This window comes from Labrus bergylta, chromosome 17, assembly GCF_963930695.1.
Source record: "Labrus bergylta chromosome 17, fLabBer1.1, whole genome shotgun sequence".
NCBI lineage: Eukaryota > Metazoa > Chordata > Actinopteri > Labriformes > Labridae > Labrus > Labrus bergylta.
In genome coordinates, this window is record NC_089211.1 from 19,198,174 (window position 1) to 19,223,230 (window position 25,057).

Genomic DNA, 25,057 nt, shown 5'->3' on the forward strand with positions numbered 1-25,057 from the left:
GTCTTTTTCGATTCTCTGATTTTTTTTTTTAATTTTCAAAATCCAAAAACAAAAAAACGCCATCCAGAATTTACATTTTTAGACACTTCAAATCCATTATTACCCCATTTACCTTTTCTGAAGATTATTTCCTTTTTAATATAGATGGAAATGGAAATCAAATTAATTTTCATAAATCATCTTTTAAAAACAATCAACGACACTTGACAGAGTAACTTTTATAAAAGTAAAACAAAGCATATTAAAAGTGAGCATGAGCGGTTCAAGGTAAAAATCATTCAAACTGCAGAGGGCTCCAGAGAGCCAGTTTAACATCGAATCTGCTGAAATCCCGTAACAACAAACGAGACCGTAACAACCGACGAGATCTCGCGACACCGAGCCGGCAGCTCAACCTCTCGTTTCCATCCGCCGCTTACTGAGTATTTATCAGCCGGTCGATGCATTTTCACAATGAAAATTGATTCACTTACAGTTGAATATGTAAGGCTTTAACACAACACTACTATCGCGTACTACTTAGCACTCGTATAACATTTAAGAAACAGACAAAGAGACGCTGTCTGACCATTAGCATGCCGCTATAAGCTACTTGCTAACGTTAGCTTCGATTGAAACAACGTGAGTAACATTTTAGTAATTTGAGTATTTCGGCGAGTTTGTATTTATTATTATCTCAAAATGAAGTGCCACTATGAAATGTTGGGTGTGAAAAGAGACGCAGGAGACGACGAATTAAAGAAGTCTTATCGTAAATTGGCATTGAAATGGCATCCAGGTAAGTTGTGGTGGAAACCATAAACACCTGTGTGATTTAAATGTATTTAATATTTCGTCTGTTTATTACATTTCTTTGTGCAACAGGCTTTGGTTAAAACTAAAGAACGACAAGCTGTTTAAGCTTAAATTGTGTGACACATCAGTCTGACCTGTTACATGACATTTTGTGTTAAAAGTGTTATTTTAAACTTGTTGGTTTTTGTCAAATTAATTATTTCTTTCCCCCCCCCCCCCCAACCTTTTTATAACGCTGACCATCCCAGATAAAAACCTGGACAATGCTGAGGAGGCTGCAGAGCATTTTAAGCTGATTCAGGCAGCTTATGATGTCCTGAGTGATCCCCAGGAGAGAGCATGGTGAGGACATTTGATCTCATCCTGGGTTAAAAGTAGTTCCTGCCACAAATTCTCTTTATTCTCTCTTTTTCAAAAAAGCATGCTGGTAAAGTTTTATGTTTGTGTTGTTTTGCAGGTATGACAATCACAGGGAGGCTCTGCTGAAAGGAGGAATCAGTGGAGATTATGAAGATGACAGCATTGACTTACTGCAGTACTTCACAGTCACCTGCTACTCGGGCTTTGGAGATGATGACAAGGTAAATGTTTTTAAGTGATGTTTGTGAGGATGATGTTGATCGACACAAACACACAGCCAAACAAAACCCTTAAACCTGTCTGTTAAGACATGAAACAAGCAAATAGGAACACATTCTTATTCACCATGCACCTTATTAACTTATCATTTAGTATTTTCCTACTTGCACATGTAAATATATGTTATATGTAAATATATATATTTATTTCTCGTTTACTGCACACAGTTCTGTTTCCATCTGTTAGTCCGATCACTGTCCACTTATATCTACTCTTTTATATTTTGTATTTTTAAGTTTAAGCTTTAAGTTGTATTTAAATTAACACTTTATATTTAGGTTAAAATGTTTCGTCTACTTGCACTGTTGTTAATTTACTGCTCTGTGTTTCCTTTGAATTGCCCCCCAGGGACAAATAAAGTTTTTTTGAATTTGAATATTCTGAATAAGACACATATTTTCAGCATCTCTATCCTACTAAATTTGTTCTCCCAGAGAGGAGGGAAGGGCGCTTGTTGAACCCTTGAGAGATGCATCTTGTTGGCAAATGAATCATCCGAGTTTCAGGATGTATGTTGTTCACTGAGAAAAGTTCCTTTTACATAATACTTTATAAGTTGACTAAATATTGAGCTGTGCATGTCCCATCTAGAACCACAGCACAAGTCCAAATTAATCACATGATCGAGAATATTGAACTTTAAACATACAACACAGCTTGTTCTGATGTGTCTTGATCGATGTAAGCCAGGAGCGTTCATGTTAGAGGAACGGGTAATGAGATTATCAAAAGGCTGATTAAAGTCAAGGCCAGCATTTAGATCAACTGTAGGACTTTGAGTAGGCTAGAAAATGTGTTACCAAAAAAAAAAAAGGTGAAAACCACACAGCTAGTCGGGGGAACAAGAAAGATCTAATGCTTCTGAGGGAGAATGTTTTTGTCTGAATTCTTGTTTTATGATGCTTGTGGCAGCTTCTTTCCAAAAACTAGATTTTTCCTCATTTCCTAATGTCTACTGTTCCTCCCCAGGGCTTTTACACAGTCTACAGGAATCTCTTTGAGTCTCTTGTTAAGGAGGAGATGGAGCACAGAAAGGTGGAAGATGAAGAAGAGGAGGAAGAGTTCCCTCCCTTTGGAGATTCCCAGAGCGACTACGATACTGTAAGCCAACCCCACTAATCTGACATATGAATAGTCTCTACATTTTCTTTATGTGCTACTTTCTTTGAGTAAAAATAAAAACTGAAGATGTCAAGAGTTTGGTATTTTTTTTCTCGCTGTTGTACTTATTCAGCCTCTATTTCCATGTTGCAGGTGGTGCACGTGTTTTACGGCTACTGGCAGAGCTTCTGCACGCGTAAAAACTTTGCCTGGAAGGAGGAGTACGATACGAGGCAGGCCTCCAACCGCTGGGAGAAAAGGGCGATGGAGAAGGAAAACAAGAAAACCAGAGAGAAGGCTCGAAAGGAGAGAAACGAGCTTGTGCGACAACTAGTTTCTTTTGTTCGCAAGCGCGACCGGCGTGTACAGGCCCACAGGAAGCTGATGGAGGAGCAGAACGCCGAGAAGATAAAGAAGGTGGAGGAGATGAGGCGACAGCAGAGGTTGAACCAAGCCAAGTAAGCAGTGGATATAGTGAAGTACTTTTTCCGTTATTTTCTCTGCTTCTTTCTGATGCTAATAATGCACTATTGCATTTTTATCCAAGACTGGCTGAGGAGTACAAGGAGCAGAGCTGGGCGGCCATGTCTGAGCTGGAGAAGGAGCTGCAGCAGATAGAGGCTCAGTACGGAGAAGAGTTTGGAGACGCATCAGAGAGTGAGGATGAAGAGCTGGATACGGAGACACAGGAGAAGAATGGTAACGTTTAATTCACTGCAGATACATGCATTAGCTCCTGCAGCTAACACTATAGCCGAAATACAATCTCGCCTGAAAAAAATCATGGGGTCTACTAGTTATGTATGCATGTCAGTAAGTATGGGATTTAGTCAAGTACTTAGATGCATGCAAGCTTTGTCGTGTTAAAATCTAGAAGTTTTGGAAAGTTCAAGAGAGCATATAAAAAGTGTTTTCAGAGTTTTACTCCTACTCTTATTTCTAACAGGATTTTGAATCAGTTCTAAAAAGCGCTTAGCAGCATCACAAAAAACAACAACATTAAGTGTATCTGAACATTTACAATTTTTGAGAAGATCTTGTATGCGTATGGAACCTTTGTGGCTATTTCCCTGAACAAAGGGAATAAACAAGACTTCAGGGACCCGTTAAATATTGAGTAATTAAACTTTTTCTACTCATTTTAGGGGGATGTATTTCTAAATAAGAATGATGCATTGGCTTCACTGACATTGTAGACCACAGTGATGCTAAATGCTAACTGGGAGAGCTGTGATTGGTCCACATCAGGCGACTTCTTGTTTTTGCTCATAATGGTTTCTAATGCTGTTGATTCTTTCACAGATGCAGAGCAGGCTGATGGAGATGAACTGACAATTGATTATTACGATGATCTGTACTGCCCAGCATGCGACAAATCCTTCAAATCGGACAAAGCGTGAGTAACTCCCACCAGTCTGATTACATATTTAGTCTAGCGTCATATGACAACGTCACCCAAGCTCATTTAACCTTTACATCGGTTCATCTTGGTTGTTGTTTCTTTCCTCTCTGCAGCATGAAAAACCACGAAAAATCCAAAAAGCACAGAGAGATGGTGGCATTGCTGCGGCAACAGCTTGAGGAGGAGGATGAATCTCTTGGTTTGAACGCTAACGGAAAGGAAGAGGACGATGAGAAAGAAGAGGAGGAGGAAGATGAGGAGGAAGACAAGCCTAGGCAGAAGTATGTATCTGGATGTGATGATGGAAAAAACATAATTTCTGTGGAATTTAATCACATTTCTAAGTCGCTTCTCTGGCATTTTTCTCCCCGTCTACACAGGCTGTCCAAAAAGCAGAAGAGGAAAAAGAAACAGCAGAAAGTAGTGACTGTGAGTAATATCATTTCTACCTGTAAGCCTCTGTGTCTGGTTTAGTGGACTCTCTCAGTACATGTGTAGTGAGTCTTTCTGAAAGGCTCTCCCTTATCTCTAATCATGCGTCCTCCATAGCAGAGTGCGCCTGTGGAAGAAGAGGAAGACAAACCAACGCCGACCACCCATGAGGAAGAAGCCACAGAGAAGTCAGAAGAGCCCACAGAGCCTGAGAAGCAAGATGATCTTCCTCCAGCAGAGGTCAAGAGGTCAGTCGAGTTTTAAAAAAAAATCCTATCCTATCTCACAATCTGGAAAATGTTTCTCATATACCATCTACACACACTGCTCGTCTATACGTCATTGTACTTGAAGACCAAAACAATGATTATTGGCTGCAGTAGTACTGAAGTCATAAGCTGCTTTTCTTCATCAATTTTACCACCAGAGGGCAGCAGGAGACTCTGTAAACACAAATTAAAAAACAATTACTTGGAGAGTAATGCTGAATTCAAAAGGCAACTAATGGCAAACATGATGGATGTCATAAAATAAAATAAATAATGTTTGCCTTTAGTTGCATTTTTACGCATCCAGCAACTTTAAAGCAAACAATCAAGAGTCATGATTCTGGTTACTGCATGAATATAAGTCCAACATTAAGATCCTGTTCGCTCTGTTTTGGTGTCCTGAATCCTGTATCTGAATCTCAACAGCCTTATTCAGACTGCCGTTTCAAGCCTCGATATTTACGCCCCTGTGATATTGTGACATTGATATTACTTAGAGTCTAATTTTCTCTCTGCAAATCTTTTTTGAAATATGCACGCCTGCATTAGACTGTGTAACTTTAAAACAAATATTACATTATTGTTAAAGCTTTTCAGAAACAACCCTTTTGGAGCAAAAGAAACTTCATCTTAGCAAAAACAAAGAATGTAATCCAAAAACAACAGAATATTGAGAAATAGAAAAGGACCTCCTGGGGCCTCCTTTGTGTAACGAGTAGGGGAGGCAAAACAGTCTGTTCCTGAATGATGCTGGCTTTCATGAGCTTTTTTCAGGTGTCTTAAACGTGTTGCGTTCTTTCTACTTTGAATGTGTTCTTCATTCAATCTGTCATTTAATGTTGCAGCAGCAGCAGCTCTGGGAAGGCGAAGGGAAAGAAGGGAGGAGGAAAGAGAAACCGAAGACTGTCAAGTCAAACACAGGAGCAGAAGAGATTCCTGAGGTTTGTACAGTAGAGCCCAGAGTTTGAAAAATGTTGATGTGTTTGATATTTACTTCTGCCATGTTCATCAATACTATTGTTTCTAGAGCCCAGAGTTTGAAAAATGTTGATGTGTTTGATATTTACTTCTGCCATGTTCATCAATACTATTGTTTCAATTTTGACTTCAGATTCTTTAGCTCTTCTCCCTTTAATCAGCTTTCAGTGATGTTGTACCTCAAATGACATTATAACATTTTTGAATTGTTGTAAAAATATCATTATTATGTTTTTAAGGAATTGATCCTGCACTGTGTGACCTGCAACACTGAGTTTTCTACAAGAAACAAGCTGTTCGACCATCTGAAGACGAGCGGCCACGCCACCGCTCTCTCCTCAAGCGCCCCTCACAGCTCCACGAGCAAGAGCAAAAAAGACAAGAAGAAGAACAGATAGCACCTGGAAGCTTTGAGCTCAGCGGGGGAATCACAGAACCGGTGCTCTCTGGAGCAGCTTAATGGACTGGACGGACTGAGTGCAGATTTTACAGTTTTGAATCTTCTAGATTGGAACAATTGAAACCATGTGAGCAGTTTTATGAACCTCTCCTGGAACAAATATCTTAACTGATAAACCAGCCCGTGATGTGTACAGGATTCACCTTTAATCCCTTTCATCCTTTACTGGTTCCAAAATCATGCTTCTTGGTTTGTCATGAAGAGCTCCATGGTGGTATTACTGTGTACAAAAATAAAAGTGATGCTGCATGTTGGTATTTATACAACAACTCTGAAATCATTTGAATGCTAACCAGTGGTGTTTGCACACATGGACAACACTCCTGAAAGTTTCCCGAAAGTTGTGGGAAAATGGAAAACATTTTCCTCGACTTGACCCAGTCTCCTAGTAACATAAAGACAAGGAGTTTGGCTTCCTGAGACACCCCTTCACACTGTCCAACAGGGAAATCTTCATACTGTGAGGGACTTGTCTATAAAAGCACCTGAGGAAGATTTCAGGGGCAGGTTGTCTAGAAATGTTCAGGAGTGAACGTATGAAGATGGCTCACATATAACAAAAATGACTTTATGCTAAATTAGCATGTGCAAAAGAAGCATATATACCATTTATATGCTTTAAATGTTGAGAAAGAAAACGAAACAAATGGTCATTCAATCTAACATGGTATTATTTATTTAAGATACATGAGCAATAACAAAAAATAAAACTGCAGAATAAACATCAGTTATGATTCTATAGATACATCTTACTAAATAACTCATGTTTTTTATTTTTGTACATTAGATTATTTTTCCTCTAAAAACTGATCTCAGCTCAGCTCTGTGCTGTGTGTCTTCATAACGATAACATACAGATAAAAGTGTTAGAATTGCTTGAACAAAAGCACATGCATATAACAGAGAAACATGATCAACAGCATTTGAATTTTACAAAAGAAAAGTAGTCCACTCCTGGGTAGATTTCCTGGTTTTGGTCTCCTCACTCGTTCAGTGTCTGCTTGTGTAGTTGTGGATGGCCTTGTTAAAAACCGCCAGGAAGAAATCGACGTCCTCCTTTGTGATGCACATGGGGGGTTGGACGCGGAAGGTCTGCAGTGGCGAGAAAACAGAAGACAAGAGGGGAGATTATGCAGCATCAAGGATACTGATTACCGGGAAACATGCGTCATCAGGTCAGGGCGTTATTCTGTGTCACATATTGGAGGCAGAGAGATTTCACACAGCTTTGTTTGACTTCCTTTTTAAATGATAACTTTACCATGAGGTTTATATCTTGGTTAGGAAACAGCTTTTTCTGTAACCTCTGAGTTTGGATCAAAAGTTTGTTCATGACGTTTTTCTAAATTAATTCATTGTAAGAATATTCGGAAATGTATAGAAGCAAAGAGTCCTTTTTTTAGTGCCCATGCTTGAGTTCATTGCAGGGATTAGGAGGATGTTTTTAATCTGGCTGCTGTATACACTGTAATGCCCTGATTTGTTATTGTGTGCAATATAAATAATCGGCTTGAATTAAATTAATTTCGCAGTTGAGCTGTTATTTAAAGCTCAAGTGAGGAACTTCAGCTTTGTGTGTATTATCTTCTTCCTGGTGGTCTGGTTTGCTTTTGTACTTCATAAAGAGGCATCAGAATGAATTTAGTCTGTTTCATAGCCAGATGAAATATTCTAAAATATTTGTATTGTCTCTGTAAAATGTGCTGTTGAACTTATCGAACACTGTTGCATTTTTCAGGCCACATGCTGATGACAACGCAGAATAGACAGAAGAGAAACTAGGGAAGGTGAGTGTGTGTGGTTACCTGTCCATAGACTCCTCCTTTCCCTATCAGAACTCCCATGTCCTTAACGTCCTCGAAGATCTCACTCATCGCCTCAGGAGGCAGCGGGTCTCTGCTGGCCTGTGGATCAAACAGAAATGAAACCAAATGGAGGATCATGTAAAGTATTCAACATTATGCACAATATCCACACAAGCCTGTGTCCAAGTAACATAACTCTTGTGCTAAATGGACTGACATGCTATTAAAAAGGGTTTGAATTCTGGCTGCTCAAACAAGGCAGCAGAAAATAACCAAATGGGTCCTCTTCAATGTGGAAATTATACAAACATTTCTCACTAGTTTCAGGAAACAAAAATCCACAAATAGTGTTACATATTACATAATGAAGGATTGTCTGTGTTGTAAACCTTTAACACCTCTAACCCATGCAAAATAAAGATCCTAAGATTGCAACATTTCACGCTTCAGAAATCGGTTAACCCTGCAGAAAAGAATGTGCTGTTCCTTGTTCAGAGTGTTTTTATTTTGAATACTAAACCTAGCAGATTAAACTCAATGGAAGACCTTCTCCTCACTGCAGCCACTTCAAGCTTTACTTGATTTGTTCATGGATACAGGTGTTCACTGTAAGTGAAGGTGAGTGTATGAGTGTGACTTCTTTCAAACTCAGTACCTTGTCTTTGACCATTTCCACTCCGATCTGCAGGCCCTTTCCACGGACATCACCGATAATCTCATACTTGTCTCTGAGTTTTGCCATTTCTGTCATCAGATAGGTTCCCACGTTGAGAGAGTTCTGCTGTATGCCGTCTTCTTTGATAGTCTGAGTAGAAATGAGGTCCAGTTGAACTGTTCATGCACTGAGATACACCTAAAACATTTGGCTATACATGAGGTCAGGTGTTAATAAACTTTTTAACAGTTTATTTTATTACAAGAGTAGATTTTAATCAAATGAAACTCTTGTGTCAATAAACAGGACTTTGTAGAGAGAAAAGTAGAATCCTTACATCAAGCACTGATGAAGCAACGGCACAAGCTAAAGGACTTCCTCCGAAAGTGTTGAAGTGGAAGGCTTTACCAAAAGAAGCAGCGATTTCTGACAAACACATGAATAAAGAAACATTTCTTCACCAACCTTGGCTTTACATTAAAACCTTCAACATTACTTTTCTAGGAATACTGCTGCTTTTCTGACATAAATAGACTATAACGACCTTTTTCTTCATTTATGACTTTAATCAAAGATCTAAAAAAATATATATATATCGCCTTTATGTGGCCCTAATACTCCTTAAAAACATGTCTGATAAGTTTCTTGCTTAAAATCCACTCTGATCATGATTTAAGCATGCCTATAAACCCCTCTATTTCCTCACTGTTCAGAACAGGCTCTTAATGTGTCTGTAGCTTTAAATGCAAATGAGCTGTGTTTGACCACGCCCCTCTGGAGGTGGATTTGGTCCGGGCTTTCATGCAGCATGCCCAGTTGTTTACGTTAGTTGGAAAGGCAGACTCAGAGGGAAGATCAAACACCTAGCTGTAGGAGTGTCACCCACCTGGGGCATGGGTTGATGCCTTTGTGATGTCACAAGGGGAAAATCTCCAAATGGCCTGTTTGAGCACAGATTTTTTTTTAAAAACTGGAGCAGGCAAATGATGGCGATGAAGGACTTTTCTCATGACACATGTTAGTGTTAAAAAAGCTATGGGGAAGTGCATTTTGCATAATATGAGATCCTTAGGGTGAAATGACCTTGTCGCAGGTCAGCACTGATAGAAATTCAGCTGAAGTCATAAACACCCTAAATACTCATTTACTAGCATAACATGTGCCACACAATACGTTTTTCCATACATTGTTTTTTTTTTTGGTATAAAAAGTGAAAATGGTAATAAGGGACTACACTGCTCATCCTTTTGTCTCATCAGATTCTTTTAAAACATTGAGAACATTGTCAGACAAGTTTTTTAATGTTTCCTACAAAAAATCTCACCTGGTGTTGTAACAACGGCTCCAATCGGAAATCCATTACCGATGCCCTTCGCCATGGTAACAATATCTGGAAGAACTTCATGACCTTGGAAACCCCAGAAGTGAGTACCTGTCCGCCCAAATCCAGTCTGGACCTGTTGGTCAACTCAAAAAGGTTAGTTTCATTACATGTTTAAAATTGAAATATCCTTCCTTCCTCATTACATGACTCTAACCTCATCAGAGATGCAGACCCCTCCTCTCTCTCTCACAAGTTTGTAAGCCTCCTTAAAGTAGTTTTTCGGGTACTGCACAGCTCCTCCCATCCCCTGTACGAACAAAAATGCATCAAGTCTTACAGTCACTGCTTAACTAACAAGCTGATAAAAGTGACTCTCTTCATGTTTTACTCACATTTAAAACATGCAATCATTCAAATTAAGTAAAAAGCAAACAACAGAATGAACCTGAATCGGCTCGCCAAAGAAAGCAGCGATTTGACTGGGGACACTCGTAGCAAACGTCTCCTTGAGCTGTCCAATGTATTGTTCATTTGCCATGCATTGGCCTGCAGGATTAAATAATATACTGTTAGATGGTTTATGTGAGCAGCAGGACAAACATCCTTTGCAGTGTCAGGCCTGGTGTGCGTGTGTTTGTGTACCTTGGGCACAGCTACAGTCTCTGATAGTCTGCACAGGAGAGTCCCTGCAGTGGCTTCCTCCCCACGGACCTCTGAACACATCAGGACACATGGTCTGTTTATTGGGCACAAACCTAGTCAGCTGGGTCAAACTGGACCGCCACAGTCACTCAGAGGTATTCCAACAAAAAAAAAAAAAAAGGGCAGCTGTGCATTGATGCATACATACATTTGTGCAGCCTGAACTAGTGGCGATGGGGTATTTGTATGGTGAGTTGGAGGTTAGACCCATAGTCTGTTGGGTACCGCCGTGGTATGATCCTCTAGAAGATTTAAACACAAGAAATCGTGCATATTTGAAGAGCATACATGATATACCTTTGTCTTTACACTGAGTCATTCTGAGGACCATAAAGATAAGACTTGTACCTTAAAGTGATGATGTCAAAGTTGCCCGTGTAAAGCCGAGCCATCAACATGGCCAGATCATTGGCCTCTGAGCCGCTGTTGGTCAGATACACCACCTGGAGAGGGAGAAACAGACCAGCAGACATTTCAGTGTAACTCTCATATTGATCCAGTCTCCGCCCTTCAGTTAATAAAATCCAATGCAGTACCTTAAGAGGATCGGGTAAGAGGGAGGCTAGTTTCTCACTGTACTCATGGAGAGTAGGATGGACGTAGATGTTTGTCGTATGCCAAAGTGTCCTCAATTGCTTCTCTGTGGCTGCTGTCACCTTCCTGTTCCCACATGAGTTAGCATAAGACAAACTACATCAGTACAGAATATGCTATCACTGAGATACACAGCAAAGAAAGAAGTACGATCGTACGGGTTGCAGTGGCCCACGCTGACAGTAGCCACTCCAGCAAAGAGATCCAGATACCGCCTCCCGTCCACATCCCAGATCCACTGCATGTGTCCCTGATGGATGAACATTGGTTTCTTATAGTAGGTTATCTTCATGGTCACAGGGCTGCAATTCAGTCTGCGGATCTCCATCATTCTCTCTTTGGACATACCCTGCATGGGCATAAAAAGATAAGTGTTAGAGTATGTAGGAGAATTAAAAAAAAAATGTTTTGTGTGCAGGCCCCAAAATAGATTGCAATAAACATTTTGAACAGGCATTCATGGTCCCAAAAGGCGGATGTTTGATTTATTAGGATACCCCTTATTTTCATTTGGCATCATAACAAGTCGACGTTTGTTTTAAGGTCATGTCAAACCACTTCCATCCACTGAAATCAGAGGCAACCCTGGTCGGTGGCCTTACTTTGTATTCCTGTGGTTTAAAATCGCATGAGGGCATCTCTGGCAGGTCTTCATGATGGTTTTTGAAGGCTGGTTTCTGGCATACTGCACCTGTGGAATGGATTTTGGTTAAAAAAAAATCATAATCTTAAGAAGTTAGGGAGAGTGTTATTTGTCTTGAATCAATTAAGTCAGGGGTCATCAACAAGGGCCGGCTTTTTTCTTGACAGACACAGTGGGGGCCGGACTTTAAATACTCTTGCACATAAGCCTGAAAGCTTTCAAGCCAGATGTGAAGAAGTTAGTGTCATCTAATTTGAGTATTTCAGCCTTGGGATTTTATTTGAATGTTTATTGTTTATTTGGGCCGAATGTGGCTTGCGAACCTCCATTTGACGATCACTGAGGTTGATCTTTTCGCTGAGCAGTTCGCTATGATGTCATCTTTGTAAGTCAGTGACCTGTAACAAGGCTACTTATCTACAGAAAAAACATGCTGCCTAATTGTCAATGTTCATTATTGTTGTTTAATTTGTTGTTTCAAACTTGAATCACTAAAAACCTTTTTGAGGCTCTTTATAGATAAGATAGATCTAACTCTTTTTCTTTAAATGCTGACATCACTGTTTAAATGGGCCGATCCCCCTTTTTCAGGAAGCAAATACATCACCCAAACACAGAAACACTAGGATTGCATCCCTGAGGTGCCAGACAACCTTCGCAATAAGTATAAAAATATCTCATAAAACAAACCATACTTGAGAACAAAAAAAAAAAACACAACATCAATAAACTATTAAATATTATAAAATAGATTTCATAAGGGTTGAGATGATTTCTCAAAAATATCTTTTGGTTTCATTAATGTTCAAAAGGCAGCATGGTTTTTCTTAATGATTGTCAAATTGTCAGTGTTTAAAGTTTCCATTAACTTTACATTGTGCAGCACTGTAAAAGTCAATCCAAAGGCATCAGGGAAATGCTGCTGAATTATCTGGAAATGTTAACTAAAATAGTTTCATCTGAGTTGCAATTTTAGATTAAGATCATAACTTCAAGTCCAATGTTGACAAAGTTGTGTATTGTCTTTTAGATGTCTTTTAGATGTGATGACGGCTGAGCTTAGTTATGGCACTCTTTTGCGAAAAAAATCAGCCTGAAAAAGGGCTACTGTGTGGGTGTGTGTTTCTCTGGGGAGCAGGTGTGGAGACCCTGCTCATGACAGGTACGCGACTGAAAAAGAGTGAGGGCGTTGACATCGGTTTATCCATCACGGATGGTGTTGATCTTTTACAGAGAGAAAAAAAGTGTACGGCATAACTCCACTGCCTTAAAATACTTATGTCCGACCAGGTAAACTCCTAAAAGTCCGGAGCGACAACCCATCATGCCTTGTTACCTTAATTCATTGTAGGCATGAGTGCCACATTTGTTTACTTTGTTGTTCATAGTTCACACAGGTTATGCTACTGTAAATGTCAGTATTCCAGAGGTCCATATACTGACATTTAGGCTACAACACATAAATCAGGGGGTTCAGAGGGTCCATGAACCACCTCTCATAGCCAATTGTCCAGAATTTAAGTCAGGTTTTAAAAAACATTAATGTTTTTGTAATAAATAGTCTACATGTTTCCCCCTTTCTAAAAAAGTGAACAAATCAAACGCAATAAAGTATTTTGTAGTGGCAGGGAGACTCTTCCAGTTTGCCAAGCTAACAAGCTGAACATCCATCTCTTAACTTCAGCAATAATGAAAATCCTAATACAGGCCTTTGTTCTACACCTTGCTGCCCTAATTTTTATTTTATCATATCAAGTCTTATTTGCACCGTCAACTCAAGACATTGATTTTCAAGGGAATATCAGGAACAAGCTTCAAACAAGTTGTTTTTTTTTTGTCTATGGTAACTTACCATTTCCCAGGTGAAATTTGGCCAAACCATTGTAACAGCAGGGCTGTCCAGTTAAAGCTGCACAGCGGCCACTCAGAAAAGACACAGCTTTATGCATGTTGAGCAGATACAGAGAGCATTCAGCTATCCTCCTAACTTCACTGTCTGGGACTAAAGAGCAAACTCACTTAAGGTTTAAGGATGGGTGGACAGTTATCAGCCAATGGTACCATGAGCCCATCAAACCACAATGATTTCTCTGCAACGACACCCTGATAAATATATAACCAGTGGCATCTTGTAATTAGGATTCCACTTCAAGCCAGCTGTTTGGGAGTTGTTGATAGAAAGGAGGCAAGGCATGTCAGGTCCTGGTTCTTTCCAGTTGTAGTCTAGAAATGATGCAATTTTAACCCTGAGGTCAAAACTTTCTCTTTATTCCGCATTCATCATATTCACACGGTGGCCAAAAAACAAACAAAAAAAAACTTGTCCTTTTGCACACAATATAGTTATCTTGTGCAGACAAGATATCAACTTGCAGAAGTTATTATCTTATGTGCATAACATTATTATCTTCTGTGCACAAGTTAGATGATAACTTGTGTGCACTAGATATTAATTATTGAGCACGTTATAATTACCTAGGTCCTAAAAGTTATCATCTAACTAGGTAATTATCTTGTGAGAACACTTGGTTTACAGCAGTATGACATTACAATCAAAACTGAGCTTCCCCACCTTGAGCTTCATGTATGAAAATATGACTTATTTTTCTCTTAAAAACCTCGATTTTAGATTTGCATCATACAGATACAGATACATACTTTCACTCGTTAGACTTATCTTACCCAACCATCCACCAACTTGATACATGTTAATCGTGCTCCTAAGTTTTTATTTTCATGCCTTTATTTAGAGAGAGGACAGTGGGTCGAGTCAGTAATCAGGGAGAGAGAGAGAGGAGAATAACAAGCGGGAAAGGAGACACAGGTCAGATTCGAACCCAGGTCACTCAATAGAGTAGCCTCCGTACATGGGGCACACACTACCCACTAGGATACTTATCATTTTTATGTCTCGGGCTCATCAACTTTGCTTCAAGTTTGGCTTAAAAAACTCATCCAATCTATAACAGCATCTACAGAGGCACTGACTTTCTGTAAAATTGTAGATTTGAGCTCAGCATAGTAAGCCGTGCTAAAGTCTTTGCTGAATGGGCATTGCCAGCCAATCATTCACCAGTTCAATGCACACCAAGAACTAGCTTAGAAGACTTGTTTGTGGAAAACCATTTATGTTTTACTTGCACAATGCTCTTTGTCCCCGTTTGGACATAAGGTCATAATACCTACCTCTGGCATGTTTAGTCATCCAGCAAGTTACTGTAATTCAATCTTGGGTTGCTTGACCATCACAGTCCTACACCAGGTTGTTATTCGTCTTAAATGTCCACTTCTTCACCCAGTTGTCATAGTAACCATACTTCAGGGATATTGTTTATGCTTCTGATTCTTCTGTTAAGGTGCAAGCTTGCAAAGAAAAAGCTTTTTCTTTAACAAAGTATTGAACCACAATGCAGAGAACTCAGAGACTCGGAGGTAGTGTGGAATGTGTTTGTGAATGGGCTGAAAAGCAAAGCTGATGAGGAAAGGGGAGGACAAAGGTTAATGCAGGGCAGGAGGGTATGGAGGAATCTTAGTAACAGAGGAGTTAATCAATGGCAAAGGCAGCGAGCAGAAAGTAAACATGGCACATAGATCAGGTGGATGGTTTTTAAACGCTTCCTGCCGTCCAGTCCTTAAATGCCCAGATGGTCAAAACACGTTCAAAGTCTTGAACTGGGTCTTCGTACTTCACATGGAAGAACTGTTATAAACCACTGTTATTGGTTGAGGCAGATTGAAGACATTTGTGTTGGAGGTTGATACGAGCCATCAGGGACGGAAGGCAGTATCCAAGAACATGAGGGCTAGTTAAAACCTTGAGTATTAACTGGTAGAAGCATCAAAGTTAGCATCAAATGCCCTTAAGATTTATTTTTATTGCACATGAGAAAAAACCCCATTAAAGAACAATAACAAGCAGCACATAATGATTAGGAAGTAAAACATAAAACATAACTTCAGAAAGAAAAGTGCAGGAGAAGCTAAAGAAACCCAAAGGGGCTTGTCGAGTGGCCCTAAACCAGAGGAACAATTAAAGTAGTCCAAACATAAACAATACAGCTGAACAGAAAACAAACTTCATCAGGTGTTGAAACAAAGATAAGAATCTGAAAGTTAGTACAGTACAAGTGTTTACAGACAATACCTCATCAAAGGATTTGGATACTGCAGAGAAAAACATAGATTCAAGTGATAATTGAAATCACTTCTAATGTTCTGCTTCCGAGCAACTAACAGGTCAAATTGGTATAAAATATTCCTGCAGGGGGCAGTGTGACAAATTATCATTCTCAGGGCTTTCATTCTTAATTTTTACTTTCACATTAATCATTAAGAAACAAGCAGGACTCAAAGTGTGTTCAGAAATGACACTTTTTTTTAAAACAATCATTGAAAGTTATATCCAAGCATGATTCAGTAAATCCCCAAATAACATACATTTCAAGTCCATTGTAAGTAAGGCACAGTACAAGATTCCTTCATCATTTAATAGTGAGGTATGTTTTAAAAATATTCTAATTACACGATATGTAGGCACATTTACAATCGTTCCATTATACAATTCTTGCAGGAACAATAACAGAGGTAGTCTTCCTCAGAAGGTCATTAATACTGACGTTGTTCACATGTTCAAAGATCAACACAACATCCAGCTATCCAGCTGACCTTTTATCTTTTCTCCATGTAGTTGTGGATGGCCTTGTTAAAAACTGCCAGGAAGTAATCTGCGTCTTCCATCGTGATGCACATGGGGGGTTTGATGCGGAAGGTCTTACATGGAGAGAAAATATCAGAACAAAGAGTTTATGGCGCGCCGGAGATACTGAGTGCAAACAACATGAGACACCAGGTCAGACGCTTTACTCTTTCATGTACTGACACAGGCACATTTCTTAAACACACGTTAAAACAGCAGAAGATGAAATATTCAAAGCATCCAGTCAACTAAAAAAAAAATGTTTTTGGCAGATATGATGAGGGATAGTTGAGGCACAAAACACTGACTTCATTTAAAGAAGTTGAATTCAAAAAAGAGGTGTGGTTTCTTGTGGCATTTTGTGTATTTTGACTCTTAAATGCTCGGGCTGTTAAATAAATTATTCTAATGTGATTAGTGTATGTTTTTTTTTCTGATGTCATACACAGCAAAAAACGGAAATACTTGCACTTAATTGTGTTAAGTGATGTGCACATGTGCAAGTAAAAGTCCTCCAGATCGGTTTGCTAAAAGTTAAAAGCAAAAAGGTGAGTGTGGTTACCTGTCCATAGACGCCTCCTTTCCCTATCAGAACTCCCATGTCCCTGATGTCCTCGAAGATTTCAGCTATCGCCTCAGGGGCTAGAGGGTCCCTGCTGGCCTGTGGTTGATATAAAGAATGAATAGTTATTTTTTTAAGTTAAAACAAAATGTGTTCATCATAATGATATTTAAAGAGTGTGTGACAAAATGGTTGTTATTGCAGAGGAATAAAAAGAAAGACAACTTCCAGAGAACCGGGACAAATTCTTATTTCTTTGTATTTGACAACTTTATGATGCAAACTAGTTTTTAGTTGTTTTCAGGGCATTTTTGTAAATGTCAAGTATGCTTAATGACTTTGATGGTCATTTCTGATTGTGTAATTTGTAGTAGACTGACTTCCTTTTGGTTTGGTTTGTATAAGCCTTTGTGTATTAAGAGTTTTCCTGAAAGTCATCCTAAACTCTGAGATCGTTCTCCATGCTCCTTGACCTAACGTTGTGTTAACTGCTGACACACCAGCACCTGAAAGAGAGAGCTTTACGGGTCTCAACGTCAAAAACAGCCTTTGAGAATATCAAACACAGACGTTGGAAAATTATTCAATGCAGCAGAGTCTCACAAATCATAAAGACATGTGCCAAATACAGGAAGTCTGAGGAAATGAAGCCAAAGTAACCTTATTAAATGAGAAGTCCAGGAACAGGAGAGCTTCTTAGAAGTAGTAAAAGTTCAAAAAAGACGACGCTGTTTGATGGAGGGCATGAGCAAATCTTGAAAAATGACTTTGAATTGGCAAGTTCTAGAAGTAGCCAATTTAATAAAGGCATTTTAACCTTTCTTGTAAGGACGGGAGCCTTTGCTTTTTCATGTCTTATTCAAACCCTGACAAAGGAGGATACTTGCCAAACATTTCTGCAGCTATCTTAAAAAAATGATGCTGTTGCTTTAATTAAATCAACAAAACTGAAGATTACATATTTCACCTTGACAGCATTTCTTTCTGATACACTGCCTCATTTGTTGTTTGAAGTTTCTTTACTTGCTCTTCCATTTGTTGGCGCTTTTTTCTGAAACAGTATCTGCCAGTAAGGAAAAAAATAGAACAAACGTGCAGAACTTCACTAAGTTGTATTTGTCCTGCAGCTGACATTTTTCCGTTCACAGTTACAGATGGCCACTTCTGCTCAGGCTAATTGTTAACTGGGGCACTGCTGAACCATGCCCCCGGGGGGGGCACAGCACAGACACACACACGTTGTTCAAGCATGTGAGGGGAGATGATTGTCGCTTCTGTTACAGACTCAGTACCTTGTCTTTGACCATTTCCACTCCGATCTGGAGGCCTTTTCCACGGACGTCACCGATAATCTCATACTTGTCTCTGAGTTCGGCCATTTGTGTCATCAGATAGGTTCCCACATTGAGACTGATCTGCTGCGCGCCGTCCTCTTTGATAGTCTGTTGATTAAAAAAACAAAACAAAACATAGTCTTGTTTGAAATGGCATTCAGTGTTGTTTTTAGGATGATGAAGTTCAAGTTTTTAGATGCAGCTACGCTATCAATACACAGACATCCTGTATGCTGAACTTTAAATAAAACAAAGAACAGATACATTCTTACATCAAGCACTGATGACGCAATGGCACAAGCCACAGGATTCCCTCCGAAGGTGTTGAAGTGAACCCCCTTAGCGAAAGAGGCAGCAATTTCTGGAAACATGAAAAAACAAGCTCACACCTCATTCAATGGCCTTATAGACTAAAACCTTAGACAACTTAACAGTGATAGTACTGGAGCAACAATAATACAAGAAACAACCTGTGATCACACATCATGACACACAAATACATGTTGGAAACAAAGGGCATCATACACAACAGGTCAGCATCAAGATAAGACCGATAGAAAGCCACAGCAATGAGAAGCTGAAGGTCAAGAGAGCCATTTTATGTCCTCAGAATAGTCTCAATCTTAGTACAGTTGTCATTGGTGTCTGATTATGCAAATGGTACCAGGATGCTCTCTTATGGAACTTAAGATGAGATAAGATAAACCTTTATTCATCCCACAACGGAGAAATGTAAAGTGTTACAGCAGCAAAGAGTAGGGTTAGCCAAAAAAAGAGCACACAGAGCACAATTAAATAAATTAAAATTAAGGTGCATTCTCTGTAACTTTTTCACTTTCACAGATAAGTTTAGTTTGAGGCTTTTATAAACACAACTTTCCCTCTTGAAATCTTCCACTAATACGTTGCACAGTGTTATGTAGTGTTATCTCACCTGGAGTTGTAACAACAGCTCCCATTGGGAATCCGTTACCTATGCCCTTTGCCATAGTAACCATATCAGGGATGACATCATGACCCTGGAAACCCCAGAAGTGAGTTCCCGTTCGTCCGAATCCAGTTTGGACCTGTTGGGTGCAAAAAAAAGTTACTATCACTGTAGGAGCTTCACAAAAAAAAAAAAAGAAAAGAAGAAAGAAGACGTTTTGTATGTTTGCTTTACATGGCTTTCTTTAAGGCATAACATTGTCACTTTGTCTCAGAACTGTAAAAATCACACGTTGATTAACTTTGTTTTGTCAAAATAAGTAATAATATGAATCAATTATTCAGTTCCCTTCAGCGCTTCACTGCATTTTAGCACCTTTCATCTAACAGCCTTCAAAACACTTAATTGGTAGAGGCAGCAGTTTTAAGTACAGCTAACAGTAGATAGAAACACTTAACAGCTAGCTGGTATCAACCAGTGGAGTGTTCAGCAAGTAAGACTCAAATATTTAACTTTGAAGTTCAAAACAAACCATATAAGTAAGGTGAATAATGGCCATACATTTTCCATGTGCCAAGAAACAAAGCTTCAAATCAGAGACTTTATATTAAGATGGACGGCGCAATAGCCACCTGGAATTGAAGCCAAAATATATAGAGCGCCCCCTGCTGACTTGCTGCAGTATAGGTTGTAAAGCCCGCCTCCTCCGTGTTAACAAAAGGGACATGGGTCAAAATATTAAGTTTAATGCACATCAAATATATCTCTGTCTCTGTCAAACCCAGATTCTGTCCTGAGAGTTATTTATCGTTTTTCTGAGATGATTTTTTTTTTTTTAAATAAGCTATTTAGTGCAAAAATGTGCAGATTTATTGTAATGATGCTGAATGCGTCTCCTTGCAGAACTATTACCCGGATTAGAGGAGTAAAGAGAAGATGTAATGAAAACTACTAAAAGTCTTTGAATAGTGTTTCCATATCTGTTAGTGTCAGCTCCACACCCACACAAGAACATGTTCTGTGACTGTGTTGTAATGTTGTATCAAATGTTTATGTCGCAAAAAGAGCCACTGTGACGCAAGAGTGCAAACACTCTACAGTGCATTGAGTTAACCTTGTACAGTATCTGTTCATTTAGTGCACCATCCGGCACACGTGTTTTTGTAGAAATCAATCAAGTTTAAATTTTGCACAGAAATTTCACTGTCATAAAAAAGTCGAATCGTGTACCTAACCTCATCAGCGATGCAGACCCCTCCTCTCTCTCTTACAAGTTTGTAAGTCTCCTTGAGGTAGTTTTTAGGATACTGCACAGCTCCTCCAACTCCCTGTGCAAACCAAACACACAATCATCACGTCAAACAGGAAGAAAAGAAAAGCTAACGAACAAGTTAATGCTTGCTTATAGTTCTGTACAAAGAACATAATAGGTAATAATGTCAATGTCAAAAACTTTCAAAACATATTGACTGTAAAATGGATTTCTTGTAACGCTCTCAAACAATACAGTACCTGAATAGGTTCCCCGAAGAAAGCAGCAATTCGACTGGGGACACTCGTGACAAACGTCTCTTTGAGCTGTCCAATGTATTGGTCGTGTGCCATGCACTGACCTTTGGGATTCAACACAGAGAAGTCCTATTCATACAACTAGTCCAGACATAACGTGTGGATACAAACAGGACATTTCAAATCAATTTGTTTGTGCAAGAGAGATGAGCTGAAAACTTATTCAAGATATAAATGACCATTAGATGACAACAATTAACAGTGAGAGACCTTAACTTCATGCAAGCAATGTATTTATTCTTATTTTCAGCTGACTTGCTTACCCTCTTGATTTTGAGGCAGTAACTTTTCAATTAAGTAAACACAGAGCTCTGTACAGTAATATAAAACACTTAAACGTGTTGCTTTCGTTTTAAAAGAAATACTGAACACTAAAAAGACAAGCATTCTCTCCTTCAAAAAGGTGCCGATTACATTTTTTGATCGCTTGTAAACTCAAATGCAAAGAACAGAGAGTAAACACACATCGTCCAGCATCAGCTGTTCTTTGCCACCCACATGATCAGTAATCATTAAATGATAGTATAGTTAAACTTTCTGAGAAATATTGCACAAGGGATACTAATGCTTAATCTCAGGGCCAAAACAAAAGTCTTGATTTTTCCAGTTTTTTTTTTTATAGCAGAGCCAGTGTGTTTAACCATGTGTGTGTGTGTGTGTGTGTGGGTGCGTGTGTGTACCTTTTGCACAGCTACAGTCTCTGATAGTCTGCACAGGAGAGTCCCTGCAGTGGCTTCCTCCCCACGGCCCTCTGAACACATCAGGACACATGGTCTGTTTATAGGGCACAAACCTAGTCAACTGGGTCAACCTCTCAGTGACAGCCATTTAGACATTCAGCACAAACAAAGACATTTTCTTAACACAACACAGCTTCCTCTCTTTAACCTTTTTTTTTTTTTTTTAAATAGAAATGACAGAGCATTGTAAATGATATGCTTTTCTCAAGATACGGCATTGTAATACGTTTGCTCATACGTACATTAGTGCAGCCCAAACCGTTGGCTATGGGGTATTTGTATGCCGCGTTGGAAGTTAGACCCATGGTCTGTGGGCTCCCACCATGGTAGGATCCTCTGAAAGATTAAAACCATAACAATGAGAACACTTTTGGACTTTAGATTACAGAGAACTTTTCTTCGTCCTAAGACGGAGATAATGGAACTATCAACTTACTTGTTCACTAAACTGGTTGTATATGTTGTTTGTGCCTAACAAAAAGAACCCTGTAGCATCTTACATTATTGAAAGAAAGAAAAAAGAAAAGATCTTTGACTTTTAGTGTTTAGCCTTAGAAAATGTATGTTAATCACTATTACATTATGATTTCCTAAAACAAAACTATTCCATTTATACAACGTTTTTGGGCATTTTTAAAATATTTTAATAATAGTAATAATAATAAAGCGCATAAGGAATTAATTGGCTAACAATATGTAAAAAAAAAACAGCAAAAAACCTCAAAGTGATGATGTCAAAGTTGCCAGTGTGCAGCCGAGCCATCAACATCGCCAGGTCATTGGCTTCTGAGCCGCTATTGGTTAGATACACAACCTTCATAAGGAGAAACGAACCAGCAGCAATTTGAATTTTAGCAAACAAATTAATAATGGTGATCAAATTGAAGTAAGCCATCTGGGTACCTTAAGAGGATCCGGTAAGTGGGAGGCTAGTTTCTCACAGTACTCATGGAGAGTAGGATAGACGTAGATGTTTGTCGTATGCCACAATCGTCTCAACTGATGCTCTGCTGCTGCTGTTACTTTCCTGTACCCGATACAGGAACAACATTTAATTATTGGAATGATATTTATCACGTGTACACTGCGTATCAGAACTGAACAAGTTTTCAGCATCGCAAAGAAACAAGGACCTTACGGGTGGCAGTGGCCTACACTGACAGTAGCCACACCAGCAAACAGATCCAAATATCGCCTCCCGTCCACATCCCACAGCCACTGCATGAATCCCTGGTGGACGAAGACTGGCTTCTTATAGCTAGTCACCTTCATCGTCATGGGGTTGCAATTTAGTTTGCGGATTTCCATCATCCGCTCCTTGGACATACCCTGAATAGAAATGATAGGATATCTTTATTTTGTGCCTGTGAAGTTCAACTATAACTGACTTTTAAATGAATGCAAAAGGTTTTTATATTAAATTCTGGTCAGTATGATATTCATAACTAAGGTAATAACAGGGCACACAATGTAGTATGTTGGTTTACCTTGTATTCTTCAGGTTGGAAATTGCATGGCGGCATCTCTGGGAGGTCTGTGGGAGGGTATTTGAAGGCTGATTTCTGACATAATGCACCTGATTTGAAATGAAGGTTACGAGAGACGGTTACGTTTTAAGACACTGCACATCCTTCTACCTTTCCCAAACCTTTGACTTCTGTAAACCTAGCTAAATCAAGGTCGTTTATCGATCCTAAAGGAGGATCTTTAGGATTTAAACTTTGCCCAAAGTCACGTTGCTCATTGGGAGCTGAACAGCGTGCAAAGCCTTCACTTTTTTTCCTGCAGTTTATTTTGATTTTTTTCCCTGCACATGTATGCTTCTTTTTTTTTAATGGGATGCGTGCACACTAGTTTTTTTTTCTTTTTGAAGACTCATTTAATCAGTAACGCCTCAATAAGAGGTCTTTCAATACTTGTTCAATACACATTCAATACAAATGTGTTTGGATTAATGTTTGGGGCATTCATAACATTCAGGATGATATTGCTAGTAATCTCTAAACCTGTTAACCACATACAGTTCACCTTAGACCTCACCTTGTGCAACATGTGATAGGCCACCTAAACTGCATGTTTACCCCAGGTTGTAAAAACGAGGTCATTGTACTTCTGGTTCATGTCTACTGGAGTAGAACAACTTGATAAATTTCAATTTCTATGTAACCTAACCTTATGCATTTCAGAAGCAAATATGATACTCTGACGTTTTTGTTATCCAGAGAGGTATTGTCCCATTACACCTCCTTCTTGATAATACACTTTATCAATGTAGGGCCTAGGCTGTACTGCCTGCAGAAAATATATCAACTTATTAGACTGCCTTGATATTTGGCAGCACACATGCAGCTACTATGTCTCAACGTATGGCTAACACTTGTCAACTTTGTAGCAGTTTTTACATTAAGTTACATTGAAAGTGTTTCCGTCTAAGGTCTCAAATAGCCTGCTCTGTTTCTAGATTATATTAACCTTTTTTTTTTTTCTTTTTTTTTTGCTTAAATGCTAAACACAATACGTTCTGGTTCTGAAATGTGTTTATCTCCTTGGTAACTCACCACTTGCCAAGTGGAATTTGGACAAACCGGGACGAAAGCAGGACTTCCCTGTTAATACTGCACTGTAGCTTCTTAGGCAAGAAACAAGTTTATACATGTTGAGAAGAGGCTGCTATCCAACTAAATTCTCCGTCTGAAAGCTCTGCAGAAGTTTTCTTCCAGGCAGCTACTCCTTCTCGGAATACCCAGGGACAGGCGGTGCAGTGACCTGACCCCAATTCCACTTACGCTACGTTTCCCAACTTTGTATGGAAGGCCAATTCCCCTTTTATTCCTGCGCGTAATTCACCTTTCAAGGAGTTTTGGCGCCACCAAGCGTTTGGACATTTTTAAACACAACCCCGAGTTTATGTATGGTCGAATTATTTTTCACGTGTTCAAATGCATGTAGGCACTTATTTCTTTATTAAATAAGCCTGGTCTATTGAGCCTAGGCTATTAGATGAATTCACATAGGCATTTATTTAGTTCTGGGAGACAATTAAAGTATGACACAATGCATCGCCGCAGCTTCACACGTAAAAAAACAAGTTGCGTTTGTAAACGGACACAACTTAGCATTTAGACAAAGCTCTTGTTTAAATAGGACATAGTGGCTCTCCTTGGATGTCATTAAAATATAAACAATAGTAAGATTAGCCTAAACCGATATGCCAGTTTGTGGACCATCATCAGCCATCGTATCAGATAGAGTACGCCTACATTATTTTACTTTTGTGTTGTAAAACAGTGTTTGTAAAAATCAATAGGACCTCAGATATTGCTGAGAAAATACTACACTTTCTCACTTGAGGTTATTAATCCCAGATCTTTTTTTGGTGTAACACAAAGTTTTAATTCTTTAATGCCTTTATTGGTCATAAGCATTTAC

General features: G+C 39.1%; 3 protein-coding genes across 3 annotated transcripts; 1 reads left to right on the plus strand and 2 right to left on the minus strand.

Moving 5' to 3' along the window:
- Positions 1 to 649: 649 nt before the first annotated feature.
- On the plus strand, positions 650 to 6,345 carry dnajc21 (DnaJ heat shock protein family (Hsp40) member C21). Its single transcript, XM_065965778.1, is given in 13 exon segments — positions 650 to 778; positions 1,044 to 1,137; positions 1,253 to 1,376; positions 2,404 to 2,535; positions 2,689 to 2,993; positions 3,083 to 3,234; positions 3,838 to 3,931; positions 4,051 to 4,218; positions 4,318 to 4,366; positions 4,490 to 4,617; positions 5,490 to 5,523; positions 5,526 to 5,579; positions 5,856 to 6,345. Coding segments are annotated over 13 exon segments (1,590 nt in total). The 5' UTR covers positions 650 to 681; the 3' UTR covers positions 6,015 to 6,345.
- A 665-nt stretch (positions 6,346 to 7,010) lies between these two features.
- On the minus strand, positions 7,011 to 13,881 carry LOC109990800 (alanine--glyoxylate aminotransferase 2, mitochondrial-like). Its single transcript, XM_020643024.2, has 14 exons — positions 13,652 to 13,881; positions 11,759 to 11,847; positions 11,315 to 11,505; positions 11,099 to 11,222; positions 10,911 to 11,005; positions 10,711 to 10,804; positions 10,503 to 10,596; positions 10,306 to 10,406; positions 10,075 to 10,167; positions 9,861 to 9,993; positions 8,874 to 8,962; positions 8,537 to 8,686; positions 7,882 to 7,980; positions 7,011 to 7,168 (listed from the first exon to the last, which is right to left on the minus strand). Exons 1-14 carry the CDS (start codon positions 13,746 to 13,748, stop codon positions 7,067 to 7,069), a joined length of 1,551 nt encoding a protein of 516 aa, XP_020498680.2. The 5' UTR covers positions 13,749 to 13,881; the 3' UTR covers positions 7,011 to 7,066.
- A 1,773-nt stretch (positions 13,882 to 15,654) lies between these two features.
- Positions 15,655 to 24,405, minus strand: LOC109990792 (alanine--glyoxylate aminotransferase 2, mitochondrial-like). The gene is made up of 14 exons (XM_020643015.3): positions 24,187 to 24,405; positions 23,116 to 23,204; positions 22,767 to 22,957; positions 22,532 to 22,655; positions 22,348 to 22,442; positions 21,871 to 21,964; positions 21,569 to 21,662; positions 20,832 to 20,932; positions 20,555 to 20,647; positions 19,326 to 19,458; positions 18,664 to 18,752; positions 18,350 to 18,499; positions 17,058 to 17,156; positions 15,655 to 16,569 (listed from the first exon to the last, which is right to left on the minus strand). The coding sequence occupies exons 1-14, from the start codon at positions 24,281 to 24,283 to the stop codon at positions 16,468 to 16,470; spliced, it is 1,551 nt and encodes a 516-aa protein (XP_020498671.2). The 5' UTR covers positions 24,284 to 24,405; the 3' UTR covers positions 15,655 to 16,467.
- Between the last annotated feature and the right edge of the window lie 652 nt (positions 24,406 to 25,057).

Coding starts and splice junctions, on each gene's coding strand:
- LOC109990800 (XM_020643024.2), bottom strand. CDS start 13,748: ATGCATAAAGCTGTGTCTTTTCTGAGTGGCCGCTGTGCAGCTTTAACT. Junction 11,848..13,651: donor CAAATTTCACCTGGGAAATG/GTAAGTTACCAT, acceptor TCCATTCCACAG/GTGCAGTATGCCAGAAACCA. Junction 11,223..11,314: donor AGCGTGGGCCACTGCAACCC/GTACGATCGTAC, acceptor ATGTGGGAACAG/GAAGGTGACAGCAGCCACAG.
- LOC109990792 (XM_020643015.3), bottom strand. CDS start 24,283: ATGTATAAACTTGTTTCTTGCCTAAGAAGCTACAGTGCAGTATTAACA. Junction 20,648..20,831: donor TCTTCGGGGAACCTATTCAG/GTACTGTATTGT, acceptor TGGTTTGCACAG/GGAGTTGGAGGAGCTGTGCA. Junction 18,753..19,325: donor AGCTGTTGTTACAACTCCAG/GTGAGATAACAC, acceptor TCATGTTTCCAG/AAATTGCTGCCTCTTTCGCT.